Genomic DNA, 12,056 nt, shown 5'->3' with positions numbered 1-12,056 from the left:
ATATATATATATATATATATATATATATATATGACCTGGCCTCCACAGTCACCGGACCTGAACCCAATCGAGATGGTTTATGGGTGAGCTGGACCGCAGAGTGAAGGCAAAAGGGCCAACAAGTGCCAAGCATCTCTCGGGGAACTCCTTCAAGACTGTTGGAAGACCATTTCAGGTGACTACCTCTTGAAGCTCATCAAGAGAATGACAAGAGTGTGCAAAGCAGTAATCAAAGCAAAAGGTGGCTACTTTGAAGAACCTAGAATATGACATTTTTCAGTTGTTTCACACTTTTTTGTTATGTATATAACTCCACATGTGTTAATTCATAGTTTTGATGCCTTCAGTGTAAATCTACATTTTTCATAGTCATGAAAATAAAGAAAACTCTTTGAATGAGAAGGTGTGTCCAAACTTTTGGTCTGTACTGTATATATATATATATATATATATATATATATATATATATATATATATATATATATAAGGGGTTTCTTTTTGAACCAGGTTCCTTTCAAAGTTTCTTTATCAAGTCATTTTAGCGAGTTGCACTTTGGCTTGATCATGTAAATTATTACATTCAGATTTTGGTAAAAACTGTTTTGCGACAATGATTATTGTGCTGTATAAATAATAATTTAAAAAGCCACAGGCAAAATGGTCAACTACAGAGAAGGGATCATTAGTGTAATCTTCAAGGCTTTGACAGCCAAAAAAAAAATCTCATGTACTGATGAATAACTACAATCTGAGAAGTGCAGGCTACCAATGCATAAACAAAACACAGAAAATTATATTCAATTATATCCTGCATCTTCTAAATGCAAAACATGATATGGAACTTGCATCACTTCTCAAATCATACAGCCATCTGTCTTGTTTTCTTTGTTTAGAGATTTCTTTCCCCCTATATGCTGTCTTTGGGATAATTGCATTCAAAAGTCATCATATATGGTGGCATACTCCACATTTTCTTAGATCAGGTGAAGTGGCCCTTATACCCCCAAAATCTGGAACTTTAGTGTACCTGAAAATTGACAGACATTTTGAAAATGTATTGGAAGACATACACCAATCAGGCATAATATTATGACCACTGAATAGCGAAGTGAAAAACACTAATAATCTCTTCATCATGGCATTTGTTAGTGAGTGAGAGACATTAGGCAACAAGCGAACATTTTGTCCTCAAAGTTGTGGTTAGACGCAGGAAAAATGGTCAATCTTAGGGATTTGAGCGAGTTTGAACATGGCCCAATTGTGGTGGCATCTTCAAAACTGCAGCTCTTGTGTGTTCCTTGTTTGCAGTGGTCAGTATCTCTCAAAAGTGGTCCAAGGAAGGAACAGTGATGAACCGGCAACAGGGTCATGGGCAGCTGAGGCTCACCGATGCACGAGTGAAGGCTGATCCATGTTGTCTGATCCAACAGACAAGCTACTGTAGCTTTAACTGCTGAAGAAGTTAACATTGATTCTGATAGAAAGGTGTGAAAATACACAGTGCATCGCAGGTTGTTGCGTATGGAGCTGCATAGCCAGACCAGTCAGGGTGCCCATGCTGACCCCTGCCCACCGCTGAAAGCACCAACAAGGGGCATATAAGCATCAGAACTGGAGCGGAGCAATAGAAGATGGCGGTCTGGTCTGATGAATCACATTTTCTTTTACATCACGTGGATGGCTGGGTGCATGTTTCACTTTCCTGGGGAACACATGGCACCGGGTGAAACTATAGGAAATAGGCCGGCAGAGGCAGTGTGATACCTTGGCCAATGTTCTGCTGGGAAACCTTGGGTCTGACCATCGATGTAAATGTTACTTTGACACTTAACACCTACCTAAGCATTGTTAAAAACCATGTACACCCTTTCATGCAAACATTATTCCCCGATGGCTGTGGCCTCTTTCAACAGGATAATGCACCCTGCTACAAAGCAGCTGGTTCGGCTATGATTTAGGGAGCACAACAACGAGTTTGTGGTGTTGATTCGGCCTCCAAATTCCCCAGATCTTAATCCAATCGAGCATCTGTGGGACACTACATCACACCTTCAGAGGTCTAGCCGAGTCCATACCTCCATGGTTGAACCGCCAACTCGGAGAAATGATGAAATACTGTAATTTGAACAGCACTGCACAGTGGATTGAAATTTATCTCCCTCTAGTGGCTGTAGCTCGACAACACAGCAGAAAAGCTCAAAATGTTTTGGACTATTTCCAAACTTCGTTCAACACAGTGAACAAAAAAATCGAAATAAGAATGGATACTGTTTCGTTGTGAGAACCAATCCAAACTTGACCACTTTGCATAGTAACAGAACATTTGCAATTTGATCATGCCAAATTCTAGTTAACTTCAGAGTCTGCATGGAAATGGAATTAATTCTGTTGTATCATTAAATATCAGACATGGCAAATAAATTCTATTTACACCTTAACTTTGTTCCATTGAGCTTGATTAACAAACAAGACTAAAGTCACTATAGGCAAAAATCTTTTATTTTTCTGATTAACATTTGTATTCGATCACAAAAAGCTGATCCACATCCAAAGACTGGAGACACAGCAAAATCTCAATATAGAAGATTTTTTACAAAGGTTTAGAAGTTAAAGGAGACTGTTTGCAGGATGAGCTACTTTATAAGGTACAAAACAGACAGATGACTGTTATAGACGGTAATTTAGACAGGTCACCAGTGAAGCTAGTAAAATCACAAAGACAATAACCTGCCACGTATGTGTGTAGCACATGAAATTTCTAATGCTCCTGCTTCATTTTCACATAGATGTGGCCTTTGGGCACACAAAACAAAGGCAGTTGGTATATATAATAAAAGTGAGATATGCAGCCTTATCTCAGTAAACAAAAAGTGCCTGCTCAAATCAGCAAAGTGGAGAGGCTGAAGAGGTTTGTTTAGAGTTAGATGTTCTACTCTACAAACAAATACAGAACAAAGCTGATGTTTAGAAAATGCATAGTGAAAGAGGCTGTCTGGCTTGAGCAAGGCAGCACAGAACTGTAGCAAATGCTAAAAGAAAGAAAGCAAGAGAGGACAGGGGGAAAAAACAAAGAAAGAGAGAGAAAGAGAGAGAGAAAGAGAGAGAGAGAGATCAGACAGAGGTTTACAGGACCATCAATTATTACTGTCATACAAAAGGGATTCTAGAAAAGGAAATAACTAATAGATCTTTACGGGTGTCACTTATGCTGCAGCCGGGCAGCTTTAAACTTTGATACCCTCTTGGGGGGCTCCTGGGGTACTTCTGAGCCCACCTCTTCTTGCTTTCTTTCGAGAATTGTGGGTAACGCAGGAGGGGTGATCGTCAAATAAGGAATCATTGAAGGCAGTGGATCCTTTTCAATTACTGTTCCTGAAAATGCCTAAAACAAAAAACATACAGGGGTCAGGACACACAAAAATCATTTTATTACATCTCAATCAGTCTGCGACAAATTGATTGAACCGATACACAGGTCTCCAGTACCTCAAAGCGTCCATTAGGGTAAAGACTTATTCCAGGACTGTCCTCTTCAGTAATCCCGTCGCTTGTGTCGCTGTGGGTGGCGTCATCGTGGCTGTGTGTGCGGTTAACAAAGGCACGACGCTCCTCAAAGTCTGCCGTGCTGCTCTCGCTGGTGTCACTGCACACGCTGTTCTCACGACTGCGAGACTTTAGGATGGATTTCCTCGGGACAGGCTCACCATTTACTACATCCACGAAGACCCTGCAGATACACAGGCATACACAATGCAATGTCAGACAGTTATGCTAAAAAACCAATGGTATCTGGTCTAACACCTGTATAAGACTGCTAAGTTTTGAAAGGAACTAATATGGTGCTTAATGATTGCATAATTTCTCAAATATGAACTATGCTCTATTATAATAAGATTTGTACAATGAAATGGCTGAACTGACAGTTTAAACTAATTCAAAGGGACATGCAAATGGCAGCTCGGCCAAAACTCAATAATACATCAAAATAGTCTGCCACTTCAGACATCAAAACTGAGAGATGATGCAATTTCTGCATATTTCACACAGTTCACTTCCTGTTTTTCATTATTATTATGACTAGTGCCACCTTCTGGTAGGGTGGTTTATTTATGCTAACACAAGCAGCAGAATTGACATGCATGCCAGCCATCAGCTGTAGCATGGGCAGTGTGTGTTTCACATAAACCTAACGAGATCTTTTGTTGGGTCTAAATCCTAGACATCAATTTGGTGTTTTAGGGCTCCGAGAGTGCTTGTCCAGTAGACAAGACGGCAGATTTGATGGGGTCAACCTAAAATAATTTCAGTCCTGCTTTTGCGTCAGTGAAACCAGAGCGTTTGACGGCTACCTGTAGATATCAGCAGGCGTCGTGATTTTATGATGCTCGTGAACAGCATGTCCGTTGCACTTGCCGTTCTTCTTCTTACGTTTAGCCTGCTCTTTCTGCTCTTTCCTCTCACTGAACTTTAGAGTGGTGTTCTTTCCTGTGTTTATTCGCACCTAAGCCACAGAAAACACAAATAGAAAATTACTCAGACTTGTGACTGTTCAACAACTACACAAGTTAGTACCTTAAAAGATGCAACTGTAGCGCTTCCTTACTTTTTTCGGCTCAACTGTATGACTGAAGTAGATAGTTGGAAGAGCATTGCCTTCCTCTTCACCTTCCTCGTCTTGCTCTTCATCAAGCTGTGGTTTGATGCCATTGATCTGGCTTATGTGAGAGGCAGGAGCAAAGTCAGAATGTTTATCATGGCCATTAACCTGGACCTTTGCACCAGCATCTGCCTCCTTCTCTTCTTCCGACGAAGAAGTCGTGTCCTCACCGTTGGTATCCGTGCTATCCCTTCTGATGGAACAAAATGAGGCTAATTAATAATTGTATTTTTATACAGCTGCAGATAAACACTCTTTATTAGGATGTTTAAATACAGAGCAAAGACAATGGTGTTTTTATTTCTAGCATATGATCAACTGGCAGTGAAGAAAAAGGACTGTTACTGTTGGGAATGTTTTACAAGCCTTATTTGTGTTTTCAGGGGGTCATTTATGTTGATAATTGGTCATGGCCTTCACTGTAGCCTCTTCTGCACAGCACCCAATCACACATGGGGGTGGAGTTTATCTCACCTGTCCCTCTCATCCTGCTCCTCCTCCAGACGCTCCAGCTCATCCAGCCGTACCCACAGCTCCTCCTCAGACAGTACTCTTTTACTTCCTGCATCCATACTGTCATCCTCCTCCTCTTCCTCCTCCAACTGCACCATGTACTCCTCCTTAGGCTTGGAGTTTGTTTTGTGGGCCACACGATGTTTACCTGTCAAATACACATTACACTCATCATAATGCATAGATTATGATAAGACAGAGGTTCTTCAATTTGCAAGCATTATTGTAAATAATTAACACCCATAGCTCTTGAGTATTTGGTCCCCAATCTTATTTCTTAACTTTTATATTTTAAACAAAATGATTTAAAATGTTGTGGCAGACTGAATGCCTCAGATATTCAAAATACTTTTTTGTTTAGTGTCATGCAAGTTGCAAACTGTGTACATGTTGTCAAATATGTATAATAAAAATAATAATTTAATGTATATATTGTTTTGGCTGATAGTCTATTTACTTTTTATGAATCAAAATTTTAATATTATTACATTTTATAGGCATATTGACACTAATTGTGATTTTTCACCATTGAAATGGGTCAGTCCGGTGAAGTCCCACAGTACAGTTTTCTTAATAAAACTTACAATTGTTGACTTATAAATATATAAATAGCTTATTATTAATGCTTGGAATCAAATGTAGTAGATGATGGGAGAACTGCAATCTAAATATGGCAAAGGATCCAGTGTCCTGGAGTTAAGAATCACTAGACTTATCAATCTAAAGCAGGTCCTGCATATGCCGGCATCATAATAAAAAACAGAACCAGACATCATTAATATACTTATCCAGAGGACTGTTGCAAAAATCTTAAACTTTAAACCTGGAAAAGTATTACCCAAAACACAGCCATCTTTGAAAGTCTTTGATAAATTAAAATAATAGGCACGAATGCATGATTATTAAAAGCCATTCACAATTGCTCTTTATTAATAATACTGTTTAAAAATGCCATACCTGTCCCTGCGTAGAACGAAAACTACCATTTGAGTTCTCTGGTTACAGATCAATTTAGACCTCACACAGCAGATATGCTTAGAGGGCAGATAAAGTTTAAACGCTATAATAAAACTAGAGTAAAATTTATTTAAAGTAATATTTTGCATAGACATCATGATGTAGAATGTAAAAATAAATTAAAACATTTACAAACAAGCATATGTTGATTATTGATGTTTTACTGAATCTGTGTCATAACCGTGTTATGACACAGATTCAGTTTAAATATCTGTTTAAATATCACTGTTTTTGTAAATTGTATTTTATCTTTCATTTTTCTTCTTCTTTTTTTGGCTTCTCCCATTAGGGGTCACCATAGCAGATCATCAGTCTCCATACCCCCCTGTCCTCTACATCTGCCTTTTTCAAACCAACTACTTGCATGTCTTCGCTCACCACATCCATAAACCTCCTCCTTGGTCTTCCTCTTTTTCTCCTTCATGCGGCTCCATCCTCAGCATTCTCCTACCGATATGTCCCTCCTTTGCCCATGACCAAATAATCTCAATCTCGCCTCCTTCACTTTGTCTCCGAAACGTCCTAAATGCACAGCCCCTCTAAAAACTTGTTTCTAATCCTGTCTATCCTTGTCACTCCCAATGTAGATCTCTGCATCTTCAACTCTGCTACCTCCAGTTCCACCTCCTGTCTTTTACTCAATTCACTGTCTCTAAACCTTACAACATCGCAGGTCTCACCACAGTCCTATAAACTTCTAAACTCCTGAACTTCAAAAGTCCTATAAAAAATCCCTTTCTCTCTTGCAGATACAGTAAAACCCCGTTGTACGAGCAACCTATAGTACGAGCAAACGGAGATACGAGCAAACTCGCTCGCAAAATTTTACCGTTTCACGAGCAAATTTCGAAGGCACGAGCAAACCCACACTACCGGTTCACGCTTACTTGATGACGTATCACTCGGTCGCTCTCGTTGTTCAGTGCAGCAAAAACCTAACTTTTTTTAGTTTTATATTTTTATTTCACGAGAAATCTTGAAAAATGTCTCCCAAGAAAATCAGTGATGGTGCTGTGAAAACGAAAGTAAATAGAATTACCATGGAAACCAAGAAGGTTACGAGCATGGTGCGTGTCTCACACTCGCAATTAACCACTACCACATGAGTAAGTGTTAAATTATGTTTACATTATGGTGATTAAAAATACTATGGTATTTACTTTTTATGTGCAGAAATAAGCAATCGAAAGAGGTCTTGGAATGGATTAAATCGCTCTTATTGGGAAAATCAGTTAGAACGTACGAGCAAATGGACCTACGAGCAATTTTCAAGAACGAATTATGTTCATACAACGGGTTTTACTGTATTTTTCGACCACAAATCGCTCCTGCCATCACTCTTCTCCACCCACTCCACCCTGCCTGCACTCTTTTCTTCACTTCTCTAACACACTTTCCATTATTTTGCACTGTTGGTACCTGAACTCCTCCACCTTCTCCACCTCTTCTCCCTGCAACTGTACTACTCCACTGCCCTCCCTCTCATTCACACACATGTACTCTGTTTTACTCCTACTGACTTTCATTCCCCTTCTCTCCAGCACGTACCTCCACCTCTCCAGGCTCTTCTCAACCTGCTCCCTACTTTTACCACAAATAACAATATCATCTGCAAACATCATAGTAAACGGAGACTTTTGTCTGACCTCGTCCATCACCACTGCAAACAGGAAAGGGTTTAGAGCCGATCCTTGATGCAGTCCAACCTCCACCTTGAACCAGTCTATCGTTCCTACCATACACTTCACTGCTGTCACACTATCCTCATGCATGTCCTGCCCCCTTACATACATCTCGGACACACCTGACTTCCTCATACAATACAATAACTTCTCTCTTGGCACCCTGTCGTACGCTTACTCTAACTCTACAAACACACAATGCAACTCTTGCTGACCTCCTCTATAATTCTCCATCAACAGTCTCAAAGCAAATATTGCATCTGTGCTCTTCCTCGGCATTAAACCATATTGTTGCTCACTTACTTCTGCATTTTGTAATGCTCCCCAAAAAAGTCGTGCAACAAATTACATTTGTAGAAATCAAACAGTTTAGTGCACTACTTTGGTGTGTGTGTGTGTGTGTGTGTGTTACCTTTGGTAACTGCTTCCACATTTTCTACTTCTTCTCTGATGTCAATAAAATCTCCTCTATCCTGCTGAAAGCATGGCAATTTGTTATTGGAAAGCTGTTCATGGGCTGTAAAACCAATTGTAAGGAGATAAAACGCTTACTAAGGCCATCCTTTTAAGATCTTCTGTGAAGCCAGCTCGGTCTTGAAAGCTCTTCATCACTTTGTGCAAATCATCCAGTTTACTCTTTACATCTACAACAGAATTGTACGACATATCGAGTAAACAGTTTGTTATGGCTATGCAAATGACTTAACTGACATTCAGAGAGCCTAATTTACACATTAATTTGAAGAAAAAAAACAACAACAATGCAAACGTAACTCACGTTTCTTTCTGTGTTCTACAAGTGTCTGGGCCTGCTTAGAAGAACACTTTGTGAACCAGTTATCTCCGAGCAGAACTGTAAGCTCATTGGTGTGAACCAGCTTCCCAGGCATGAAAGCCAAAGAACCAAATGGTACCTAAAATGACGGACAGAAAATATATAAATTATTTACAAACACGGCATGAATTTTATCATAGCCCAGACTTTAAGTAATTATATAACCAAGAAGAAACAAAGATAGCATGTGAGAGGGAAAAAAAAGAGAAAGAAAGGAGAGATACTCCATCCCCAACCATTTATACAAATGGCAAACAGAACCTGGGGCAAAAGGGAAAGTAAAACTGGCACACTTCTTATTACCATAATATCATAGGACAGCTTATCAGGCAAAGTGCTGAGGCGCTTCTGCAGACTTTCATAATCATTCTTGAATTTTCTCCTAACAGAGACAAGAACAAATGCAACACAATAAGTAATAATGATCCGTGATTCTGTAAAATTACACGGTAGGAAAGAAAATGCACCTTTATCAATTTATATATATTCACACTGTGTAATATAAATACCTAACCCGGTTTCTCGGTTTTGTACTTCAAGTCATGGTAAATAAAAGAGCAAGTAGAACAATTCTTATTAAAAAAAGATTAAAAAATTTAAAAATTAAAAACACGAGGGGGATTATATAAAGCTTGCGGGTTCTTTGACACGAGAAATGAGAAATGACACTCACCAGTGTGAAATTTGACTTTGGCAGTCTTTCACCACCTGTTGTTGGAACAGTGACACATGTTGTTATAACCCTTGAACTAAAAAAAACCTTAAGAACTTCCATTTCCATTAAACAGCTGCCTTGGACATACGCGTTTACGATAAGGTATCACTGTATACCACTGAAGTGTACCACAGAAAAGGTTTGTTTGATACAAAAATAAAAGAAAAAGCATTAACATGACCTATAAAGACAGTCACCTTTCTGATAAAACAGCTTATATAAATGAACAATCCTTGTTATATTGCTTTGTGCATTCAGCCCTTACTTTATGTAAATACAAATATTAAATATGACCAGTAAGGTAGCACAAATTCAAGTGTGTACCTCTGTCTAAGGTCATCCTGCGGTGATTCTGTATTTGTGTTGAATTGGTGATTATACTGTTTATCTGTCTGAATGGTAGTAATTATGAAACGATAGATGATGCAATGTTTAACAAATAAAGTTTTTTTTTCCCCTGTGTTTTTATGGATAATGAAGTCTCTGGAAAGGTTATAATTTCAGGTCATTTGATCCACTTGTACAACTAGAAATATATATCAAAGTATAGATGGAAGGCTGTGATTTCAATAAGACACAACTGCAACGCACTGATGAAAGTGAAACGAAAGGTAAAGTTGAAATTCCACTCACAACTGATAAGAAGTCGGTGTTGAATTCTTAAAAAAAAAAAAAGCATTAACTGGCTGACTGTTTTTCAATTACGAGAACAAGCGAGGTAAAAGCAATGCACCGACTCTTTTGCTTTCAGTCACCAATGTGTATTGCAGGTCACAATCTTCAAATGCTGCGATTGCCTTTCCATTTCTGCTGATTAAAAATTCATTAGGAGATCTGATGAAGGTTCAGCTATTGAGTGTGGAACATTCTGTCACAAACTAAAATATTAACCATTTGTATGTTACATTCTGTCACTGCCGTCATTGTTTTTCTATCTTAACAACCCCATGATAGAGTCTCGGAGAGATCAAGAGATAAATAAGTCTATGCAATGAAAGTTTTGCTTTCAGTGTGGATCGTTTTTCCACACGTCAAAAAAGATCTAAACTGTATGTTCATTGCATGTCTCCTTCTCTCCATGCTATATTCATTTTAATAATCCATTTTGGTTTTTTTTTTACTGTGGCACGTTAGACATGCGATGTAACATGAAATGTATAAATGGTTGTGTATTGTATTTCAGGGGTTTTTTTTACTACCACTGATGGTATTGCTTTAGCACAGAAACTTCTTCATACTTGCAGGGGGTCACTTTTCCATGAGCAACCTAAAATAGCTACACAGCCATCATGTAGTTGCAACCAAAGTTACAATACTTACAATATTATTAAGTCTATATACTTAATTTTTCAATTATGTGGAGATTCTTTTAAATGCAACAAAGGAGCCTGAGGAAATCTTTAATATGATTATGACTCTGAAAAAAAGAGGGATGAGGACTATTTGGAAATGATTGTGTGCTACACAAATATTAGCTACAAAATGAAGTATAAAATATTAAGAACACGTGCAATTTTCATGCACATGGTGCCAGAAAGAAATCCTGAAGAGCGTTAGCGTCATCTTCCCATGTGGTGACCCGAGCCAGTGTTAGCAACCCGAAGAACACGTGACCAATCCAGAAGATTCTCGAAAGCAGAAACATTTCGGCGTCAGTTTTCGTGCAAACCGCAGCAATTTGTCTTCTTTCGTCGTGGATATGGTTTAACAGATGGGTGCCATCACCATGCCTTCCTCTCGACGTGTCACGTAGACGTGCAGGAGGGGATCTCCTGACTTTACACACACACACACAAAACACAAACGCGTGCACAGAGCCTGAAATGATTATTACCTTTCGATGTTCCTCCTTTAATCTATCCATGCCTGTAGGTAGTTCACTACTCAGTTTCCCTTTACCGGCCATGCTTTGCTAGAAGCCGTACGATATGATTTTCAATGATCCGAGAACAACACTCAGGGGTTTGAAGTCCTATAGAAATGTTTATGAATGGCGTTGAATGTATTCCTGCGTCCTGGTCGCTTTTTAGTCATCAACGAAGCAGTAGAAGTGATCCAATACAAGATTGAGACCATTTCACCCATGCATTGTACAGGATCGAGCTTTTCCAGGAAAAAAAATGTATCCCTCTGGTTGTTTTCTTCCTAATCGTCTGCAATCCTAGTCCACCTGCGCCATGTTTGTCTCTCCACAACAACACCACCACCAGCAGATCCGCTGTAGGCCGCGTGATGCCAACATCGAGGCGTTTATAGGTGCGTTCAATTTACGCAGAACAAATTTAAGTCAATAAACTGTGGTATACTCACACTCATATGATAACCATAGCGTCATGAAAAAAGAGCACAAACACCTCTGAGAGGACAATGAACATGCGTATTTAGTTTTGTTTAAACTGTAATAATCGTAGCAAAATCATTAGTGATTAGATATAAACATTTACACAATATTTTACTTTTACCAATTTATCTAAAGGGCCTATCTGTACCAATGATAATTAGATTTGTAATCTCATAATTACAAAAAAGCAGGCAGTTATAGACCATTAGACCATACACACTCTAAACAAATTAAATGTTATAGCAAAGCAACTCAGTGCCATAGCAATAAAGCAAAATACAAGAAACATGAAATAA

At 38.8% G+C, this 12,056-nt stretch overlaps 1 protein-coding gene across 3 annotated transcripts; it reads right to left on the bottom strand.

The window, feature by feature from the left end:
• Positions 1-2,481: 2,481 nt before the first annotated feature.
• Positions 2,482-11,656, bottom strand: uri1 (URI1 prefoldin like chaperone). 3 transcript variants are annotated; one of them, XM_046864320.1, is made up of 11 exons: positions 11,254-11,656; positions 9,378-9,412; positions 9,008-9,086; positions 8,648-8,783; positions 8,422-8,513; positions 8,282-8,345; positions 5,132-5,318; positions 4,604-4,847; positions 4,350-4,501; positions 3,487-3,727; positions 2,482-3,382 (listed from the first exon to the last, which is right to left on the bottom strand). In XM_046864320.1, the coding sequence occupies exons 1-11, from the start codon at positions 11,323-11,325 to the stop codon at positions 3,200-3,202; spliced, it is 1,485 nt and encodes a 494-aa protein (XP_046720276.1). In that variant the 5' UTR covers positions 11,326-11,656; the 3' UTR covers positions 2,482-3,199. The 3 variants fall into 3 exon arrangements, with proteins under 3 accessions (XP_046720276.1, XP_046720274.1, XP_046720275.1); XM_046864318.1 differs by having other exon boundaries at positions 4,604-4,850; positions 11,254-11,653; XM_046864319.1 differs by having other exon boundaries at positions 4,604-4,850; positions 8,282-8,342; positions 11,254-11,652.
• Positions 11,657-12,056: the final 400 nt, after the last annotated feature.

This window comes from Silurus meridionalis, chromosome 13 (genome assembly GCF_014805685.1).
Source record: "Silurus meridionalis isolate SWU-2019-XX chromosome 13, ASM1480568v1, whole genome shotgun sequence".
Lineage (NCBI taxonomy): Eukaryota > Metazoa > Chordata > Actinopteri > Siluriformes > Siluridae > Silurus > Silurus meridionalis.
Note: the sequence above shows the minus strand (reverse complement) of the source record. Positions and strands in the feature narration are given on the sequence as shown.